This window comes from Nothoprocta perdicaria, unplaced genomic scaffold, assembly GCF_003342845.1.
Source record: "Nothoprocta perdicaria isolate Ctin4 unplaced genomic scaffold, notPer1 scaffold_72, whole genome shotgun sequence".
Classification (NCBI taxonomy): Eukaryota; Metazoa; Chordata; class Aves; order Tinamiformes; family Tinamidae; genus Nothoprocta; species Nothoprocta perdicaria.
Window position 1 is genome coordinate 1,889,233 of NW_020455999.1, and position 22,561 is coordinate 1,911,793.

At 46.3% G+C, this 22,561-nt stretch overlaps 1 protein-coding gene and 1 long non-coding RNA gene across 7 annotated transcripts in view; one reads left to right on the forward strand and one right to left on the reverse strand.

Annotated features, from left to right (window-relative positions):
- Positions 1–722: 722 nt before the first annotated feature.
- Positions 723–22,561, reverse strand: part of CAMTA1 (calmodulin binding transcription activator 1) — a 127,017-nt gene continuing 105,178 nt past the window's right edge. For 2 of the 6 annotated variants that reach the window (XM_026050943.1, XM_026050947.1), the window contains 8 exons: positions 22,108–22,295; positions 20,970–21,216; positions 20,444–20,515; positions 19,502–19,522; positions 16,669–16,862; positions 16,424–16,498; positions 12,913–12,943; positions 723–4,015 (listed from right to left, as the gene is read on the reverse strand). In XM_026050943.1, coding sequence (XP_025906728.1) covers positions 3,983–4,015; positions 12,913–12,943; positions 16,424–16,498; positions 16,669–16,862; positions 19,502–19,522; positions 20,444–20,515; positions 20,970–21,216; positions 22,108–22,295 — 861 coding nt within the window. In that variant the 3' untranslated portion in view covers positions 723–3,982. Of the gene's footprint in view, positions 4,016–8,703; positions 8,886–12,912; positions 12,944–16,423; positions 16,499–16,668; positions 16,863–19,501; positions 19,523–20,443; positions 20,516–20,969; positions 21,217–22,107; positions 22,296–22,561 lie in introns of all 6 variants that reach the window. The other 4 variants (XM_026050948.1, XM_026050945.1, XM_026050944.1 and 1 more) reach the window with 4 other exon arrangements.
- LOC112957345 lies at positions 16,863–18,450 on the forward strand. The gene is made up of 2 exons (XR_003251208.1): positions 16,863–17,061; positions 17,963–18,450. It is a non-coding gene; the product is annotated as an uncharacterized LOC112957345 (long non-coding RNA).

Consider the following 22,561-nt stretch of genomic DNA (forward strand, 5'->3'; position numbering starts at 1 on the left):
GCGCACACGCACACGCACACACACGCGCTCGCGGGCCTCGCGCTGCTCCCTCGCGGGGCAGCCCGGCTGTTTTGGTTCTTGCATCACTGTAACAGCAGCAAACGGTGCTGCCCACCCTGCAGGTAGGAGCGGGAAAGGCTGGCACAAAACCAGGCCTTTGAGCGCGATCAAAGCGTTCATTCAGCCGCCCGAGCTGCTCTGCGCACCCAGCTTTCTTTTTAAGCTGGTATTCTGCCCCATCGCGTCAGAGGACACTCCAAATACTCGAACTCCGACAGCGTATCGTACTGCCTTGAAAATCAATTGCCGTCAAACAAGTCTCCTCCCAGTGAGCTGTGGCCGGGCAGAACTTGTCCTCATTTTTTTTAACAGTATTTTTAATACAATTTTTAGTGCTTTTGTGTACAAGCAGGTGGCAGAGAAAAGGTAACACGTTTCTCCCTCCCGCCCGCCTCACAAGTTTATTTATTAACAGTGACTAAAGCAATATGTGGCCTTATTTCAACAGAATGGAAGAGCATGTGTTTAAAAACAGGCCCACACTTTGTATGGGGAAATTTTCTTTGTTTTTAATTTACAGCAGAAAGAATATAAAGCATTCAGAAAACATTTTCCATATTTTAAGGGCAATTCAAAACATTTGCATGGTTCCAGCAGCTGAGTTCTTCAACAGATCCATTGATTCAGTGATGCTTTACATGCACGGTTACAAAAATAAAACTTACAAAAGAGAAGACATCTATACTAGTTTCACATGCAAGTCTTGGGGACCCCCCATTGGGCACCAACTACCGTGTGGAACTGCCGTAAGCGTGCAACCAGAGAGGGGCTTCATGTTATATTCTGCATTTCCGTCACACAGTATTACTGCTGTTGAATGTGTCTCACAAAGGAGCAATTCCATTACCAGAAGACGGCTCTGGCTCCTGGCACTTGGGAACGTGGGTTTTCCCAGAAAGCCGCACTCGCGTCCGCGTCTTCTGCGGAAATGGAAGCTCCACCACCAAGAGCAGGGCGAGCGGAGCCACTCCGCTTCAGCGGGYGCTGCAGGGCTGTGGCCCGGCACAACAAAGCACTTGGGAGCCATACTCCACCTCAAGCACGCAAGCAGTTCTGCTCATCTCAGGGAACTGCCTGCATGTTTAACAGGGAGTACATGCTTAAAACGTTTGGCTGAAGCAGGGTCTAGATTAGGAGATACACCACCAGGCCCATGGATCTGGAAGAGTAATTGGAAACGGCTCTGTATTTTACTGAATCATTTTGTACAAAGGTGGGGGTTCAAATGCTTCCACTGAGGTCATTACTCTTGTTAGGGAAAGGTCAATTCTATATTGCCGCGCACTGGTTAATGGGAGCAACGTTTCCCTTGCAAACCGTCCGAGTCCTTCAGCAGTAACACAGAGCATTCCAGTTCATCCCACGGGAGATTCTTCTGCAGTTCCCATTCCTTTTTTGGGGTGTGTGGAATATTTTATGCTTTAAGTCCCAATTCAACACAACAAATCGAGGCTATGAGGCTGCCCACAGCCACCATGTGAGAGCCAGGCCACTCTTCCTTCCTTTTTCCTTTCTTTCTTTTTGTTCGATTTAGAATCAGGTCGTAAAGCAGCAGTTCACAAACGTACAAGAGAATTCTGTTAATGAGCTATAGCACATCTACTATAATTCAATGCTGGCAGTGAAAAGAAGTAATTAAAAACAGGTACAATTATAGAAAAGGCACCAAGAGCACTGACCCCAGTTGTTTTTTTTTGTTTTTTTTTTTTGCCACAATCTTTGTTTTTACTCTTCTTTTAAAGACACCACTTTCAAAGCTTCTCGCATGTGAATATTTTCAGGCTTCACACCAAGCCTTGCAGTTGGCGGCCGGGATCAAGTCAGAACAACTCCTCCAAGAGYGACAATCTCGAACGTACCCCGGTCCATTCCGAGCTTCGGACGTGCCGCGAGCAGCACAAGCCCCAGGAGCAGGTTCTGACCGCGGCACGGCCGTGAACCCGCAGCAGCAGCACGGACTTGCCGAGGCCCCTCCTTTACATTCCTGCACAATTCCACATCGGACCCGGCTCCTGCTGCCGACACTGTGACAATTTTCAATTATTTCAATTTTAAAACATCTGATTTCTTTGGCTCCTCACAATGTGGAAATAGCAATATACCATGACACCCCTACAAGATCAGTTTGCATCTTTTTTTTAAGTTTTCCCTTTTTGTGTGTATGTGTGTGTGTGCAATTTTACATTTTCTGACTTCCAGCAGGAGATATGAAAATGTGAAACATATTTTCTACTTTCATACTATTTTTTTTTTCATTTTATATTCATTCTAAGTGTTCTTTATTGGAGTGAGTGTATGGTGTTAAGCTAGATACGTTTTTTTGTACTCTTATGATTATCTGCTCTGCAAAAGGAACTTAATTTTCTTAAGCAATATTAGCATTCGCATTACTTGGCACCATTGGCAAAAAAAGAAGTTAAAAAAAAAAGGGGGGGGGAAGGGGGGAAGAAGGAAGGAACAAATAAATTCAACCAAACCAAACTCCTGGTAGCCAAAATTAAATGTAAACATATCCTTTTTTTTTTTCTTTTTTTTTTTCTTTTTTTTTTTTAAGTAATGTTGCTCTGCCTTTTTTTCCTAAGTCTAAATACAGTAGCTCTTTTTTGCCATTTAGTCATGCTTTAGCAAAAATGTTCTTCTAAAGAACATTTAAAATAAAGTTTCTTATAGTGAAATAAAGTTTTTGTTTCATTTTACAGACCATAGCCACTAATGCTTTGCTTTTTTTCATTTCTTTTTCTTGAGTTCATGCACATATCTCTTTTGTTTTAATATATACAGTATGTACAAACAATACATCCACACTCTTCTCGTTCGGACAAAACTATACAAATAATAATTTTATCTTGCCAAGTTATTGACCCTTTGTGAATAAAATATTTAGTAATTAATCAATATATTCCCTTTGAAATATTTTTCTCATTTTCCATTTCTACCTTCTATATATACAGAAACTGCCCAGATTTTGATGAGATAGCCAAAATAAGAAATTTACTGGCCAGAATGCAGCACCACTCTGATCTTTAGGTGGTATAAAATGTCCAGGCAACATATGCACGTGACTCTACAAGTAAACGACAAGGTTTGACAGTCACTCAAGATAAAAAGCTACATGTCTTACAAATTAAGAACATAATTAAAATAATAGTACATGGAAGTAAGGCTAGAAAATAAAGTGCTGAGTATGAGAAAAGTACGTGACAATCGATTCGCAGGTTCGMGTAAAAATACCAAAAAGAAACGTTTTAAAACTTGCCTAAGCTGCTCTCTCCGTTTCTCATGCAATACCCGTTTATGTCGCATACCAACCCCTTCCGCACGCTCCCCCGGGATGTATTAAAAACCTGCAGATTTAAAAAGTTGCATTAAGTGTGCTGTAGAGATTTAAATAAAACACGAAGGACAGAAGTGCGAAGGAGATGAGGACGCGTGGACCCAATAACGATGTACTGATCTAAGCCCCTCCACTGAGACTCCCGAAAGCTTCAGTTCCTTGGAGACGACCGACAGTGCAGGAACGGCATTCTCGTGTTGCTTGTGCATTCCCACCTTTTCTTAGCAATATTTTTGGTATAGTATTTGTACAGTTCCACATGTTGTTTAATACAGCCCTATGTGAAAAGGATAATTGATCGCTTCTTCCTTCTTGGAGAATGAAGCAACTCTCATTTCTTCCCGGTGTCTTTTTTCCCCCTGTGATCCAACAGAAGATTGAGTTCCAAGATGTCTTGCTGAACAAATTAAAAGTTGTCCATGAAAGTGCAAATGCAATGACCAAAACATTACTGTTAAAATCCTGCAGCTGCTATTTCCAGCACTGCAGTGGGTATTTTTGTCGTTGTTGCATGTCTCTGCTAAAAACAGAAAATGAAAACAGTCTGAAAAGCAATGTCACATTGCTACGGGATGCTGCTGCGTATCTTCAAGTTCCTTGGCCTTTTTCAATTCTTTCACTCTGAAAAAACAAAGAGCAGCTATGTAACACTTCTGTTCCCGAGAGCTTGAAAGGGAGCCAAAAACCAAAATGATTCCTCACTCTACCCTCCAGTGCAGAAGAAGCCAACACCCAGAGAAATGACAAGAGGGCAACGTGTTCCTGACCCCATAAACAGCTGGAAGCGCAAGAATGGGAGAGCAGAAATCTGAGACAGAACACAGCTGGCAGGATACACTAATTCCCAGCCACTGTGTGTTTTTTTCCTGATTTTATTCCGTCTTTTCCTATGTATATGTACATATGCATGTCCGTATGTGTGCGCATTTAACTGCAGCTTGCCTTCGTTCTGCTCTTAAATTGTCCTCCCCAACGGSCTGGGATTTTGGAGGGCTGCTTTTCATTAGCCAGGTTGGCGGCTGCTTCCCCCTGCAGCTCAGGGCTACGCGGCTTTTCAGGGTTAACCTTCCTGCACAGACCAAGGAAATCAGGGCACTTTTCTGTCGCGCTAAGCGCAGCGGGTAAATCCCTCCTTCCAGCCCGCAGGGAGAGCCTGACCTTGGCTGAGCCGGGGTTGATCTCACCTGCAGAGTGCTGGCCTGCAAGCGAGAGGAACCGGTGGGAACACGGGAGCTCATTTCTCTCTCCATGCCCATCCCAGCGCCTGCAGCTCTGCGCCTTGGTGCACGGCTGCTGGTAGCGACCCTGCCTGCCAGCTACTCGCCCGGAGCGACGCAGGGCGCGCGACGCCTGGCCTCCTCTGACACGTGGAGCACAGGAGGGGAATCCTCCCCGAAAGGGCAAAAGCACCAACAACTCCTCCTCAAAAGCCGAYGGCTCCGTTGGGAATGCAGCAGCCAGGGCGGGATCTCCCCGGTGCTGGCGCGCGGCGCAGCCGGGCTGCTGCCCGGTGCTTTCCATGCTGGTGGCCAAAYGCAGCCCTGCAGGGTGCTCTTCAACAGCGCTGCAATAGGGGCACCCCTGCTTGCCGCTCAACGGGCACAAAGTCCCTCCTCGGGTGCAATGCRCGTGCCCGACTCGTGGCCCTGCCGCTCTTCGGAGCCGCGCCGGGGCCAAGGAGCAGCCTGGAGAAGGCCACGCGCTTCCCRCTGGAATAAGCTCGCTTGTGTGAACCAGCCCCGGCCTCCACGTCTTCCCTCTGTTAGTGCAGGGGAAGGTCGGCCCCCAAACAGTAAGACAGGGCCCCGAGCAGGGTGATTTAGCAGAGCGYGGCCAAGCCCAGCTGCTCTAGCTGCTACTCCAAAGGACAGCTGAGGAGGGCACAGCACAGAGCGCTGTCGCAGCTGCAACAGCATCCAGTAAAAAGGGAGTGAACGTAACAAAGCTGGAGCAAACAAAACGTAGATACTAAAAGGTGTCCGGAGAGGCAAGCGCCAGCAGGACTATTTTGTAGCTCCTGCTCACGGGCTTTCGCTCACACACCGCCGTTGGCTCTTGCACTAACCTGCSAGTGCTGGGGGGTGATGACAACTGTACAGCTAACCTGTGCATGGGGCCCGAACAAACCCACTGCACTGGGTGGCCTCTTAACTCAGAAACTGGGGGCAAGAGAAGCCCCTGACCGCAGCACTAACCAGCACGCGTCACGTCAGAGCCTCGCTACTCATCTGGGTCCTGCGGAGCTCTTTGAGAATCCCCTGCGTGGCAGGACAGAGGGCTTTGCCAGTCCCAACGCGCACACCCTTTTCCAGCGCTCCAAGCCTTTCTGCCAAGGGCTGCCAAGGCTCCTAGGGAATGCYGGAGTCGGCAGCGTCGCTCTTTGCTCTGGGTCAGGCAGAGGGGGTGTCTCAGCAAAGGTCCCCCAGGCTCTGGGAAGTGCTCGGAGCCCCCAGGCTGATGAGGGAAGCAGACAGCACTGCCCCCTCAATGCCTCCTTGGGTCGTGCTGTACTGAGCCTAGGTGCCTGGCACAGCTTTAGCTTCTGTGGTRAAGGCCTAGCGCTACCCAAGCGCGAGCCTAGAAGAACCCTGCTGAAGTCAGGGTTCACCCTCAAAGGCAGCAATACTCTCTCCCTCGCACCTGGCTCTGATGTATCGTCATGTTACCTGCTTCCTCGGCAAGTGCACAGCATCCTCTCATTGCAGAAAACACCGCTACGCTAGGAAAAAAGGGCACATCTGTGCGCTACGGTATCTTTAATCTTGAGACTAACTACACATATGCTGAAGGTACCATTGACTAACGTATGACGCGCAGTGCAACTTCCAAGTGTTTCCTGTTGCACTTGCACACTACAATGCAAGATCAACCTGGTGTTACAGATTTCAGCCTGAGAACATGCACAGGAGTTAAGCTGGTGGCTCTTTCGCTGCGACACATGCTATGTCTCCGTTTCGCACTTCGACATGCAAGGGCTACGCTAACACGGCGCTTCTGCTGGAAGAATGCAAGGCATGCGTCGCTGCAAACTTCAACCTAGGGCATGCAGCATCTGTACTGGTGCAGGCTGCGGGAACCGCTTCAGCTGGAGCACACGTGCCCATGGAGATAGTGCAGCACTCAACCGTTGCACTAGTACAGATCCTAGTCACAAAGAAACAGTGTCTTCCTCCGTCAAATGTGCTTTCCCTCGGTTTACACATTTTCAGGTTAATTAAAAAACTACAAGTGCAATGATAATTGTTATTTAAAAACGTAAGGACACATCAGTACTGGATTTACCTARCCTTACTGTTGCAGGCATAGGTATCTGTCACGGGTGCATTAGTGAAAGACACCGGTTAGCCTGCAACTGCTTGAAACCATCACACTGGCAGTCGATCAGAGTTATTAACCTCCAATATTTGTATGCGGCCAACCTGTCTGTCCAGCATTCCCAATCCTGCACGTGACGCTGTAAGGGCAACACCGGGAGGCACTAGGAGTCACTTCCCAGCACTGCCTGGTGGCTACGAGGAGCTGCAGCCCTGGCGCTCGCTGCGGCCGGCGAGGGAGCCCAAGCACCTCCGAGATCAGCCCTCGAGCACCTTCCCGGCCACTCGAACACTGCGGAAGACCCAAGTGTTTTAAAGGCCCTGCTGCTCCTCAAAGCCTTGCTGAAAGAGCAAGCGTCGGAGACAGTGTATTCATTAAGCTACACGCAAGACGGAGGCCATGCGCTTAACCTGCCATTTAAAACAACTATCATTTTAGACAACCCACTGCACTGCTTTAGCAAGACAACCTAATAGTGATTGTTTTTAACCAATTAGTTCTTCAATGGGTAGTGCGTGCTGCAGCCTTTCCTGTGTCTCAAAGGATACCCAGGCTTTTAGATCTCATTTTACACCTTTGTGAAGAAGTTTCTTAGTGGTAGCTTGATTTCATTCCCTAACAGCGATAGAAAGTGTCAGCATTGTCCCTTTAGCTCAGTGYAATAATAATGACCTCCCAAACACCAAACAAATCCCCAAACCAAAATGTTTCCAATGTAGTTAAATATGATTTACTAGGCAAACTGTTTTGGACAAATAACGACTCTTGAAAATAGAAATTTGCTGAGCAGGGGCTGCTAGCACAGCTCTGAAGGGAACAGCAGCACAGCGCCTTCCCGCCGGGAGACAAGCTACTTCTTTCCTCTACTTCTTTCCTCTTTTTCCCCACTTAAGCTCAGGTAAGGAAGGGAAGAGCAGCATTTGCTGTTGCAAGCACCAATACTAACGCAGTCTAAGGAGAACATGATTGAGTTTTAGAAAGCAGTTCACATGTTCCTAGTGATGACATTTCCATTCCAGTTTGGCAGGTTTACAGTGAGCTTCCAGTGAGACTGCTTTTTAAAAATATATATAAAAAATACTGGTAAGTATAATAAAAAAGCAAAAGCGGAAAACGAGAAGGCTGAGAGCGCATAACCCCAGCAGGCCACATGCGGATGGATGGCGAGCCAACCTCACCGGAGGTCTGCAGACACTGCCCTGGATCATTGTGGAAAGTGCGTCCAGCTGCACAGGGCCTGGAGGGGCCGACTGTTCCGGATGGGCCGGCTGTGCCTCGGAGCACACTGCAACAGGCACGGCGCTCTGGCTGTTGCAAGCTGCAAACTAGGGGAAGCTCCATCCTCCTGCAGCAGCTGCTGAGAACTCGCACAGAATTGCAAGCTCAGCACATTTCCTTCTGCAGGGATAAAGCCTCAAGCAAAACCCTCCACAAAAGCGGCTCGCTCCAGACGGAGAGCGTCTCCGAGGTGGCAGGCTGCTCCCTCAGCACAGGACGGGAGCAGATGGGGATGATGTTGGAGCGCTAGAGCTGACCGCTGCTGAGCTGTGCGGCTCGCTGCCGCCTCGCTCCAAGCGAGGGAAGAGYCCTCGGATCACTGCCACAGCCAGACCAAGCTCCTGCCCTTCGGACCGGCTCGCTCGCTCGGCCCTCTCGGCAAGCGGTGGCCTTGTGCACTGAAGCAACGTGGAAAGCAGCAGCCGTGAGAGCGAGCGGCAGCTCCGTGGATCGGGGTTTTGCTCTCCCCTCCGCCCAGAGTTCCCTATGGGAGCGTGCGAGCACATAAATGAGGCCCACTTAGAAAACGGACCAGCCATCGATGGCTTCATGGGTCAAGCGTAGCACAAAGCTGCCTCGTAAGAGTGACTACGTGGTGCCCACACAGGGAAATGTGTGATGAATCTGAGAGCGCTGCTGCAAATCGGTTCTGGCAATGCTGAGGATCAATAAGGGACAGGGTGCCGGGAGCCGGCCGAGGCTTCCTGAGGAGTTACCTGCTGCTCTGAGAGCGGAAATGGCTTGTGGGGCATTTAAGACAAGGGAGCTCTTGCCTTGGTCCAGATATCTCATTTGGGTTGCAAAACAAACAAGACAGAAAGGCCCAATAAGAGTGACAGCCCAGGGCATGCGGTCTGCAATTTAACACACACATTTGTGCTCCAAATACATTCAGCCCCTGCAAGAGGTTCAAAAAGAAAACAAAGTCACTTAGAAAACTTTTCCTGCATGGCACAGGGATGAATATTCCAACGTGGCGTTTTCTCACATTCCCCTGAATGTGACCAACAAAGGGACTTCCTGAGCCCTTATAATCGTCCCCTCTTAAGAGGCATAAGAAACCAAGTGCTTAAAACACAACGGCTGCTGGATAGCACATAATAAAAACAAAGCAAAAATAAGAGTCCTAGCTGGATGAGGGCAGGACACAGTTTACTGAAGAAATGCCAAGAGAGGGAAGGGTCTGCAAAGAGCAATCAAATACACCCTGCATTTCTTGTTCAGGTATGAAATGAAGTTGTACTTACCAGAGGAACCGACTTCTGATGCTACATGCACACTCCCCAAACCAGAGAGCAGCATTTAATCAAATGTAAACACTGGGAAGGGGAAAGGGGAATCTATCTATAAAAGAAAGCTGCCATAAATTATTATATTCTTTATTATTCGTGATAACAGATAATTACAACCTTGCTTTTTCTGCTCTAAGTTTCACTGTAGGCAGAAAGCAGCTGGCTAATCTAATAGCCTGCAAAGACTTGCTCCTTGCCGTTTGCCCCAGATCCGCAGTCTGCCCAGAGCCCGTCAGGGAGGTGCCGGGTGCTGCATTTCTGCTGACACCCAGCACTCGGGYTCGCAACAGCCTTCCTGCGCGGGAGCGGGTTATAGCAGCCAAGTTTAACCAGTGAACAGGGAAACATCTGCACAGTGGGCACTGTGGTCAGCTGGAACGCGTCCACCGGAGCAGGTTTCCCCGAGATAAAGGTTATTACTTAAGGGCACAAATTGATTTGGTTTTCCTAGAAAGTCTTCTAATTTCTGCTGCCTAAGGATAGAAAGTTTGGTCTCACTTGGAGCTGGCCAATAATCCCCTCCTCCTACTCTGCTCTTTTCTGATCCTGGTACAACATAAGCGAAATAAATCCACAGAAATTCATGAAATTGAATTAGAAAAGAGGTTTTAAACCTGTAAGTTGGAAGCAAATACTCTGATCATCTATCCACTGAGGCAGGTTAAATAAGCAGAGTGTCAGAGTACAGAAGACACAAATCTAATGTACAAACGCTCATGTGAATCCTCTCAGCGCGTAGGGCCACCCAAGCTTCTGTGGGTCAGAGGGCCCAGGAGTATTTGTTTACTTCTTAATACGTGCATGCACATATATAGTGCATGCACATGTTGCTGCAGGAACTCAAAACAGCCAAGAATCATTTGCTGTAACAGGCAACCTCTGGCACAAGAGCAGCTGAGGCATTTTTTAAGATCTCATGGCTTACTTTTCCCAATTGACTGCATAAAGCACTGTTAAGCCCATCAGAACCATCACTGAAAGCAAAATCAAACGCTCTTTAGTATGGAAAATAGCACCTGTGTACCTAGGAGAGCTTTGGATCATTAGTGCTATGGGAGCGTGAGGCCCACTGGCTAGATCATGAGAAAACCTGGGACACCGACACAGGAGATGAGGGACTGCTCTGCACAGCATTTTAACTGTAGAACAGAACTGGATTCCTGTGTTTTATTTGGAAAATCTCCCAAAGCCAGTGGCAGCACAACTAAAGAGAGAGCACTAAAACATATACGGGGAGATTTTTGTTTGTCTGCTGTGAGCTACACGCACCTTCTCAGGGCATGAGAATCCCTGAAGAGCTGAGGAGGGAAGGGCTGCAGGGGAGCAGGAGATCACCTCGTTCACCCACGTACTCAAGCAGGGCCACCCCGAGCACCGTGGCCGGCACCATGCCCGGGCGGCTCCTGAATGGGGTCTCCTCCATGGAGACCCCACAAGTTCCCTGCGCCCGTGCCCAGCCGCGCTCTTGTCCACGACTAGAGAAAACTGCAGCCTAGCTCATTTTTTCTCAGCATTTTCAGCTACTTCCAAGCCCAGCTTTAACCGTTGGTTAGTTACTGTTTAGGAAACTCAGGATAACGGAGTGCAGAGAACTTGCATTCAGTTCAAATAACACACAGCTCAAGTTCCTGCTGCCTTTGGTTGGTATCTAACCAAGCCCTCCACGCTGCCTCCTAGGAGCTGCAACCAACCAACTTCTCCGCATGCGCCAGGCGACGTTGGCCCCGTGGGGCAGGACGTGTGACCGCTGAACTGCCGGGATCTGCACATCTTCTTCTTGGGAGCTCCTGCTTTGTTGCTGGGAAAGGTGCCCTGCCAGGCCAGCCTAGCGCTGAGCACCCCTGCCCTGCAGGGCCCGAGGGGCAGCGGCAACGGAGAAAGAAACCGGCATCCTCATCTGTGGCGTTAATGCCCCCCTGCCCAAAGGGGCAGGAAAGATGGACGATTTGTCTGCTTTCGTTAGAAAGCAAAAGACTTATTTATGTCTTTACAATAGAGAGAATCATATCTATTTGTTTAAGTTACGTACAGTGAATTGTGTTTTTCTAAACCAAATTATAGCTTCTTCAAGAGGCTTTACACAGCAGACACACCAGTCTAGGCCAAATATTACCAAAAACTGATTATATAAAAACTAGCTTCTCAGAGTAAGTACTAATGACCCGGTCAGTCCACCATTAAGAGAAGAGAGTTCTCAAATAAACCTACATTAGTTGTAAAGCTAGTAATAAAGCACATGCTCCTAAGTGTCATGAACTCGAGGTACGGGCTCCTAGCTAGCGGCTTCACCCTGTTGGTGCCCCTGCAATTAAGGACGTTTCTCTTCCTCTGACCGGGCAAAGCGCAAGAAAGCAAAGCGCTGAAACAGTTAGGGCACATCTGGGCCTTGGTCCCCACATAATCCACATCTTGCTTCAGTTGTGAAGAGTGAAGAACGCAGATTGCTACCTACGTAGAGCTGAAGAGAGGTAAAAAAGGTACCACGAAAGTCATCCTTTCAAAAGAAATGAGTTTCATTAAGCAAAACAGTCCAGTAGTAATGGCTCCAGGCGGCTTTTGCAATCTGAATGCTACGTGAAGCAGGGGTCCAAGTGATTCCTCCCTCTTCCTCCTGTTTCTCTTTGAAGTAGCAGTACTAATGAACCAAAAGGCTTTTTTCCAATTGAGGATTTTGCCAAAGAAACCTGCCCTGTTTCCCTGCAGCCTCCCAAGCACCCAAGGCGGCGCGGAGCAGTCTTTGCTGACAGCTCCGGCACGTGTGCCCGGCAAACTAAAGCACTCCCTTCTCTGCGGGGAGCAGGGCTGCCCGGGGCCCTTGGGTCCGTTCTCACCCTGCAAAGGAAGCAAGGCAGCGCGCTGGCGTGGCAGAGCACAGAGGCCAGGGCACTTCTTTTAATCGAAGGAGGAGACTCCSTGCAGAAGCTCCCTGGGCAGTTCTGGAAACTGCCAAGTTACTGTATTGCAATTATAATATCTTCATTGCAGTGTTTTCTCTCTTCCTTCTCTGTAGATCAAGACAAGCAACTGAGAGAAGCAGCTGGCAAACAGCTGATCTTTGAAAAGCAACCAGATACGTAACTTAACCTAAGACCAAATTCTAGGAGGTAAGAATTGGAGCTTACCATCTTTCACAGGAAAATGCAGTGGGAAGAGCTCTTCCCTRTCACTGGCTTGGGCTGAAACAAATATGTGTCTCATGTAAGCTGCATCTGCACAGCAGCTTACAAAAATCTAACACGAATACTGTCATGTTCTTATTATATAGAGAGGGCATAATTATTCATTGAGCTTGTGTCACTGCAGACCCATTCCAGTTCCAAAATCCACTGATAGCCATTGTGGATGCTACAAAATTGCCCATCGACACCACCTTCTAAGCATGCCCGTGATGAATAAACAGGTCCTTTTTTTTCACATATTCATGCACTGGTAACATCTACTGTGGAGCTGTCCTGTTATAAAAGCAGCAGTGTTAGTCATTGCAGTAGGGTTAGTTTATACAAGATTCTGTTTCATATAATTTATGGAGGTGAAACTTACTGGCATATCTGGCTGCAGCCCCATGCAAGCAAGCAGAAAGCAAAAATACTTAAAATGTAAGAGAGAAACTGGCTAGCAGGCAGCTACACTCACCCTTTTGTACAGCCTATGGTCCACCAGAGGGCTTCAGACAGCAAAACAATACCAAAGAGCTATTAGCACAACGCGGCAGACACGGTTCCTTACCAAGAGCTGCAGTCAGTGAGGAGGAGGAGGAGACGCACGCGCGTGCTTGCCTGGAGAGAAAGACCCCCTCCCACCTCCAGGCTCCTCCTTACCGGGAGCTAAAGCACCGTCTTGCATTTAGGAATTTTTAAGGCAGGAAATAAATAGGTCAAGAAAGCCAATCCTGTCATCCTGGTGGTATTTCCAGTAGCATCCAGCCTTCCCTTGCAGCGACTGTCTTCTCTATCTCTGTCCAAACACTTCTCCGCAAGAAAGCACTATGGATCAATCACAGCCTAGCAGGGGTGTAGCTGCTGTCTCTCAGAGAAGTAAAATTTTCATACGAATTGGACAAGGAAGAGGAAATTAAACATTGTCACTGAAAGATGACGGAATGGAGGGCATGTGGATTCAGCTCAGCTAACCCAGAACCTCTTCAGAGCTCTCACCTTTCCTTACGCTGCAGCTCTGAGGGGTTCCTACTTGGGAGCCCCTCGGAGGTGGAGAACTGTCCAAACACTCATCCCGACCCCGGGGCACTCACAGCAGGGGCAGGGCAGTCCCAGCGGGACGTGGAGGCCGTGCTGGCCTCTCCTGGGAGGCCAGGAGCGTTGCTTCTCCTGCTCTGCCAACACGGCTTGGTGGTACGTCGTGGTGATACCATGTTATGGCGGATGCATGTTTTTTTCACCAGATTTTTGAGAATATGACAACGGATGGATAAATATAACCTTTTTAAGACCAAATGAAAACCACACCATATGATCCATATCATACCATATGATCCCTGATCACAAGAATGCTGCTGATGAATGACTCCACTTGTTGCCCTAATGCCTGCTAATATCCACCTATCAGAACTCCAGCACCTTAACTTTCTCTAACAACACAGTCAGCCCAAACTTCTGTGTCTTTTCTGATTTTCAGCAAATTCTACACAGCCTTTACTAAGAGAGCCTCAGCCTTGGGCATTAACTGTTTCAAAGCATCTGAAATTGCATCTGACCAGGCAACAAGAGTAGGATCATGAGATCAGAAAACAGACACCAACAAGCCTAGGAACACTGCCCTGGAGCCTCAAGCTGATACAAATCACACTGGCTCTACTGAATATTCACACCAATAAAATAATGAACAAAATAGGCCATGAAAACCATTTAAGCTGTTCTGAATGCTAACAGAAAGGCATGTTTCAGAAGTTGCTTAAAAGAGTCTTTGATTGATGTAAACTAGAAAAAAATGTAGTTGCTGGGAAAAAACCCTGAGTAATTGGTAATAAAAGCTACAGAGTAAGATCCTAGAAAAGAATCTCTTACTGGCCCACAGATAGAGTTGTGGACAAAAAAACAAAGTTTTACAGTCTTAGCATTATTGATATTAATAATTGAGACAAATTTTGTCTTGGGAGTGTACTGGCAAATGCTAGAAGAAAAAAGTGAAGAAAGAAAAGAGAAGAAGAAACTATTTGACCTTGTTTTCTGTTGGAGAAATTACAGAAACATAAACATGTGATTATTTTCTGTTCAGAAGGAAAAGCACTGCAGTTTCGAAATGCAATTACATCTTCAGTGGAAACATAACTGTTTCCTACATCACATTGCAGCCAAGAACCATAGGCTAATTCCAAAATACCCACGAGCTCTAACATAGTGCCTATGGGCACAGACGGGACTGCGCTGTTGCAGAAACTCTAGCAGTGCAGACTATCTATAAGAATATCCAAGACCTTTATCTTTCTACAGAGATGCCTAGCAGCAGCAACCACTGGGCTGCAGAGAGAACAGATCTGGCTACAGGGAAAGGGAAGGGACTCCCTCGCAAACCGGACTGGTCAAATGAGCAGTTCTCGCTCTAGAAAGGAAATGGGAAAACCTCAGCAAGAGGAAGTTGATGAGGCAAGAAAGAAAAAATGCTGGAATCACAGGCAATTTAAGTCCTGCAGAGTCTAGGTTACCAGGCAGGTGGAGACTTCCCCAAGCCCAGTTTAAAGCTGTGGTGTGTCCTGCAAAGCACTGTGAAATCCAGTGATAGTGCTAGTTACAGAGACTCTGTGGGTGCACATGTTTAAGTCAGCTGTAAGAGCCTCTGGCCCTTAGACTCCAGCACTCCCACTGGCAGGAAAAGGCTGTTGCTTCACAGGGGACGACCCGGACATCAAGCCCATGTCAGAGGACACAAAAGGTCAGAGTCTCTGCCTACTTCAAAGGGACGAGCTGCCTTATGAGCCAGAATGAGGCCCCTTCAGGCCATCCACCTGCCTTGCTCAGAGCAAGAAGCCACTTGTGCTTCATGAAATCCTGTGGCTGTTTCAGGTGCACTTGAAAGCGCTCTGGAAACCACAAAGCCCTCTTTTTTGTCCACATGTGCTACTTCCCGCTGATCCTGCGAGTAAGAAGTCCTTCCACAACCTGAGCTACACTAACTTTCTGCAAACTGCAGCTCTGAACTCCTACCAAAAAGTTTCTAAAACCAGTGCCCCTCATCACCTGCCTCTCTGAGCTCAGTTTGTTCAAACATTGCCAGGCTGTACTAGACATGCTTCAAAATACAGCAGGCATCAGGTCTGAACAGCTCCTGCATACTGTTGGTGAATGAAATGCATGTGTGGTGAGAATGGAGGGAGCTGGGTAAAAAACATCTCAATTTGCATTTGCCTGTGTAATGTTCCAGTCTTCAGTTTCATCATACACAGGACTCTCTCATTAACACATCATTAGCCTGCAGAGAGGAGTCCTGATACGGGAGAGCTCGCTGCCACATGTTGCCAGCCAGCCCTTGAGCTGCCACGCTCAGCTTCCCCTGCTAGCAGCTGATTCACGTTCATGCCTGTGGCTGTACCCCCAGGTTCACGGAGGCAAGCGTGGTGCAACTAACATTTCAGCTAACTTAGCTGCTGTTCTGCTGACACTTTGCACCTATCCACATTAAAAGGAACCCATCTTTGATGAGACTCTACCATTAAAGTGATTTCCACTRGACAACAGATGTTGTGGTGTTTTGTATTTTCACCATGTACCAAGAACACTGCATGCAGTGTGCAGGCTTGTTTAGCAATTATGAACTAATTAGCTGTCCTTTAGTGAACTTTTTCTTTCAGACTTCCTCAAGTCCAATCTTAGAAGTCACATGCCTTGCTTTACTCTTATTTGCACAAAGTTTCCTTGTTCTGTATTTGGCCAGCACAACTTGGGCAGCTTTACCCTACCAGGAATGGAGCTGAACTTCTTAATTCCTTTTAGCAACAGTCTTAACACATTTCCTTTTTGCCAGTGTGTCTTGAAAACAGCTAAGATTTGCGACTTGATTAGAAGATCTGTAGTGAGCTGATCTAGTGTCCTTTATACTGCAACTATCACKAAGGCCTTTGAATGTCACTATACATGCTCTAAGGAAGGTCAGAAATTAACAGCAATAATAATAATAATAATAGATCTAATACCTGTGGCGGCAGCGTCGTAAAAAACGCATAATCTTGCGAGCAGCTTGATCCTGCTTCTTGGTGAGCAGACTGCTTCTAAACAGAAGAAAAAGAAACGTGAAGGAACAGGCAGGAGTGCATAGAAGAGTGTTAAATACTAGAATAAGCAYTCCATAAATTACTCTGTTTCACTGGCCTTCAGTGAGCACAGCCCTGACTGATCAGCACTATATAAAGATCCAGCAGGGTCTAACGGCCCAACTCACCTGAGTTTCTGCTGAACGATGGCAGCTGCTCGACGGTTTTGCCTCCTTTTCCCACATTCCTTGTAGCTGCGGTAGTACTGCTGGATTAGCATTGCTGCTCGTCGGCTCTGCTGGAATTTCTTCTGCTCATAATAGCTTCGGAATTTGCTCTGGATAAGAATGGCAGCTTGTGTCATCTTTTTATAAAGTGCATACTACGAGAGAAACAAACAAAAAAGCTCAGACACTCCAATAAAACCAACAAGAAGATGGTTCCTGTGGTGAAAGACTCTTGAGCCACTAAGACATGATGAGCAGCCAATGARCATCTCTACTCTCTGATTGGGAACTGAGAAATGGGCTACAACAAAGTGAACTACTGTGAAATCAGGCGTAGAACCTCATCTGCATCAAGTAAGCAAGTAATTGTTTTGCAACAGAATAGCTTGGTGGGATTGGGTTTAATAACTAGCTGGCAGAAGCTGTGCAAGCACATGGTACTGCTGAACACRTCCAGCTGTAGTCTACTTATGAACAACCTTGAAAAGACTGGAGTTGATCCTGAGTCGTGTTTATATTGTTCTGTATTTGTACTGAATTGGGTCTGCATTAGACAGAAACTAATTAACTCAGTTCAGATGAACTATTTTTTTTTCCTTTTCATGCAGCAAAACTCACTAGAAGGTGCAGAATACTGTAAAACTCAATTCCACATAGCTGTTGCTCATCAAGAATCATAGCAACCAGAGCAAAATATGCCCAACTAAGTAGCTGTAGTGGGAATGCAGCATGAATGACTATTCCGAAATACCAACCATCGAAATAAAGGAAAATACACCGTTGTAAGCCTTCTTAAAAAAAGAAAAAAAAAGTTTTAGCAGATATTTTTAAAGAACCTAATTTGCTGTTCACATGTGCATTTCACTTTCTTATGGCAATGAACTTTGAATAGCCAGCTTGAACAGTGTCACTCTCTTGTTTCTGTGCTGCAGTACAGTGCTGCAACTCTTGATTGCTCATATACCCTTTTAAATCCAAGCACTTCAGATGGAATGGCATATTACTCCAGCTTAAAGAAAAATCATCACATAAGTCCAATATCGAAGCCAAGTTATGTGAAAGTGTCTTTTTAATGTTTATGCATTCATGTCTATTTTGAAAGGTCTTTGGTAAAGGAACAGAGATCTAGAATACTTCATGCAAGTTGTGTTTGCACCTCTGAATTAATACTATGACAGACATTTTTGATGGTTGCTGACCTTATTTTGGTAATTGTAACACGTTAAAAATGTTATTATCTGTTGTTCCTGGACAGTTTACCAGCTATGCCTTCCTGCTCTTTCTATCAGAGGACTGCTGAGACACAGAAACAGCAGACACTGCTCTGCATTGGGCACTGTCCTGAAACAGCTCAATGGTGCRCTTGAAAACTGATGTATGCCTATTTGAAGGAGGACAAACAAAACAACAACCCAGCACCCAAGTCAAGCAAAAGACTTTCTGATACCATTACAGACTACTATTTACCAAATTTCACTTTTTGGAATTGAAGCAGTCATTAGGTACAGTTTTATTTTGTCATTATTGATTTGCATTGGTTTTGTTTTGCTTCTTTTGCTTTTAAACATTTTTAGATAAACGGACTAGACTGTGGTTTATAAATAAGCCTGCTCATAGGCTGGTCATGGTTTTCCTTCCAATTTTTAGCCCAGAGAGGACTTCTGTGGCTGAGTTACAAACCCCTGAACAGAAGGGTTCAAAGATGAAATAGTGATGTAAGCCATGGCTGTTCAAATCTCCCACCCTAAGCCTGTGCTGACCTCAGTAGTACAGTAACGTAACAGAGGAGTAAGGCATGTGAAAGAGAAAAGCAGTCTCTGCACACACAGCACCCCAATATGTTTGCATTCAGGATCCACTTAGCTGATTAGCTACACAGGTACTGAGACCGTGATCCATCCATAATTCCTCAAATTTTCTCTCCTCCTCCTCTTTCCTCCCCCTAGGAAGAGGATAAAGGGAAATATCACCTAGTCTCCAYGCAGAGGCAAAGTCCAGCTAGAACAGGGACACCAGGAAAACTCAGTTCACTTGCCCTAATGTAACAGTACTGTAATGGGTATAAAACCACAGTGTGTGAGGAAGCTGCGGATGAAAAAAACACCTCCGAGGCCACTTTCTCTCCAGCAAGAGATTGCCTTGTGCCCAGGAGCTTTGAGAAAAGCTGAGCTGATTCCAGTGCCTAGTTAGAGTAAGATGTTGCTCCGCTGGCAAATCTTTCTTTACTGGATAAGGTTATTCATCATGCACAATTTAAGACCGGCATTAACACCCTTGTCTCCAGCACGAGCGGCAACGTACATGACAGTGATCTCAAGAAGTCTGAGCATAGGTGTTTTACAAGTGGCCTTTCAAAATACTTTCACAGGCAGGCAGAAAGCTAGCGCTACTGCTGTACGGGTGGGATGTGAATGCTCCCTTCTGCTCCCCAAACACTAAGGAAAGGCTAAGAGCAACAAGGAAGGTCCTTCAACAAAGGAAGGTCCATCCTCTGAAAACAGACTTCAGAACCCCCCCTCCTCAGCCCATCACTGCTTTATGAGGGATCTGTAGAAGCAAGAGACCTTTTTTAAAATCAGTATTATTTTTCTGTTGATATGCTGTGGCACAGCAGCCTCTGCCTAACCCCCAAAAGAGGTTTGTTTTGTCACAGTGCTTCAGCTACCACAGGCATTTACCAGTGGATACTCTTAAAACATTGCACTAATTGCCAGCTTCTCCTGGTCTCTACGSAATGTGAAAGCTTGCAACCCAACGGGAATGGTTTCCAAAACAGTGTTTGTATTTATATTACCTTCAAGGCTATCCAAGTAAGCTTAGGGAGAAACAGAAAATACAAGGTTAATGTTAGTTCTGCAAATAAAGTTTTGGAAAAAAAAAACCCCAAAAACCCCAAACCATCTTCTTTCAAAAAGAAGCGATTCCAGGATCCAAGACAGACTCATCAAGCAGCTTTTGAAAGGTATTAACTTTGCTTGCACAGAAGCATCACTTCCGAATGACAGCTGTAGGACAGTTTGAGGGTCAATTGTGATGCATCAGAGAGGTTTCCCAAACAGTTGATTTTGAAATTTGCAAAAGAGCACGAGAATCTTGTCTTTCGTTTCAAGTACTCTGCTTTGAGGCATCAGACAGGCTAAGTCTTATGGGGCACAGCGAGAAGGATATGGGCTCTAACCGCCAAAAAATAAAGGGGGAGTGGAAGTAGGGCAAGGAAAAAATATCTTCTTTTTCTGGGGTTGAGAACTCAGCCTAAAATCACCTCTGCAAAATAGTTTGGAGAACAGTCTCAGTCCTGGAACAACTTGCATCAAGCTAAAACATTGGATTTTCTGCAGCTTAAAAGTTTGGCACGTGCAAAATAAAACAATCTATTTTTTCACCTTCACTCTTGTCAGAGGCAAAACCAACTTCAATTTCACAATGAAATTTGGCAAGCAACTAGTCAGAAAACAGTCTAAGTAGATTATATTATGTGTACAGGCCAATATGAAACACAACAGTTCCCTCTATCTCACATTAAAATGCGAGTATCATGACAAACAGTCCTTTCAAGGAAATGCCCTCTGAGATTAGATTTGGGATTCAAAATTTCTTCCCCTTCTAACTTTGTCTGAGGAGGGTATGCTGCATATTGAAAGGCCCACAGAAACACAGTAGCATAATCACAATTATAGAGGCTATATTCATGACACTACTGTGTGCATTTCCTCAAAAAACTCATTTCCTTACTTACCTGTTTGTATTTTCGGTAGCAACGCTGAATGACAGCGGCAGCCACCTCTTGCTGTTCCCGGAGAGGACAGCCCTGTGCAGAGAAGCAAGAAGTAATAAATACTCAGACTGCCCCAACAAAACAGGACAGATAAGCCCCTTGCAGGCACTTCAAGGGCTCCTCCTTCTAAATCTCATCCAGTAGGGTATGTGACCCAATTTTGTTCCAGACATTTACAGTGAATTTAAGAGACAAACCCTCAAAATTGATGTCTACCAAGCGGGTGACCAACGGGCACCTCTGGAATGCACTTTTTTTAGGATACGCTTTGTGACTGCTGTGCTGTAGCACAGAGGGAATGCGGCATGGCTTGCTGGTTGCTTAGTAAATGTCAACAAGCAAATGCCAGAAGTATTGCAAAAGTTATGGTAGAAACTCTTTTCTTTGTCTTAGGAGTGGATACTACCCCTTATCTACTCTTTATTTCTTAACAAACTAGACTGTCTCCCATCTAAAGAGGAAAACATAGGATGTTTCAGCCACTTACCTTGTATTTCCTGAACACCGTCTGGACGAGTTTGGCAGCTTCATAGAGCTCTCTCTGCTCATGATCGGACAGAGTTAACTGTGCAAACTCATTCTCTACCTTCTCGCTGGTGGATGCACTCAGAAATTCAGACCAGTCTGCGGCCGAGGGGAGGCTGGGTTTCTCAAAAGCTATTTCGCTGATCGGTGAGCCAGCAGGGCTCAAGCTGGTGTTTGAAGAAGGGGTCAGGGGTTCACTATACATATTTCTGAAACACCAATCACAGTAGGAATTACCGGGTCACAAACCAGCAGCACTGGCATCACAAATAAGAACTACAACACTTTTAAGCTCAAGGGAGAGTCTCRCATTCCCCCACACCTCTTCAACCCGAATTCCTCACTGCTGAGCCTGCTCGCACCACCTTGCCTATGCCTGGCAATAAGAGAACTCAAATTCTGTGGACTTACGACGCTGTTCTACTTTCTGAGATGTGTTTACTCTCTTATTATGTATAGCAATTGTAAAAAGGTTTAGGTGGAGAGATAGATGACTGGTAGACGGAAATTCAGCGACAAGTTTAGACTGAATGCTGTGCATGCAGTTCATGCTTATTTTCTTCTCACAACTATTCTGTCACTACAGAAATTTGTCTGCTGTTCAGCATTCACATGCAATGTGTTTATTTCTCTATGAGAAAAATGTTTACCTTTTCTTCTGTAAAAACAACAAAGATTTCTCTGAAGTTCAGGTTTAGTGGGTCATTCAGCTTTGTGGTTTTTTTTTAATTTTTGACTGCATGACGCCCACTGGGCAAGGTGCATATTTTCATTTCCTCGCTTCAGACCCACAGCCATCAACTAACTCACGAAGTCTGTGAATTATAGCTGCTCACTAGCCTAGCAGTTCAGACACTCATAGAAACCAATGATTCAGACAGCAGTGCTTAAACCTGCTCGGTGCAAATCTTCATTTCTGCCTGCTTGCTGCAGCCACCTGCATTCCCCATAAACTTACAGGTGTACCGGCAACTTTATGTTCAGGTGCGAGAGAGAGCGGAGACCCACCAAGCAGCCCGCGCAGGCTGCAGAAGCAGCACGTGCCCCTCAGCTTTCACACCACCCTGAATCACCAGGGCTGCTCCGCAGCTCCTGCTAACCTCATCTGTGCAGCACTCGGCAGATGATCGACATCAGCAAGGTAACTGGCCAGCCAGCTCATTGTGGTGCTCATGGCAGTACTGTCCGTCCTCTCTGCCAACAGTGACTCCATTGGCACAAAATTCTCCCGCTTGATCCTGTCAGGCGTAGCTTCAATGATGTGCTCTGCAAGTGTCATCATGTTGACCTGGAACGGAGAGCAAGTGTTCACTGTAACTGCAGCCTTACATGCTACAACCCACGCTTGCATCTCAGGAAGAGAAGCGAGCATGCCCCTGAGTCCCCAAAACCTGCAGTAGCTGCAGTACAGTCTTCCTCAGCAGTAGAGAAAAAAAACTGTTAACCAAAGGTCATTTGCTTTTCTCTTCTGAAGAGAGGGCTGCAGCGTTTCACCTTTTCCAGGCCTCTTTTTCATCACGTGTATAGGGAACCTACGCCATGCCCTTTGCTGTA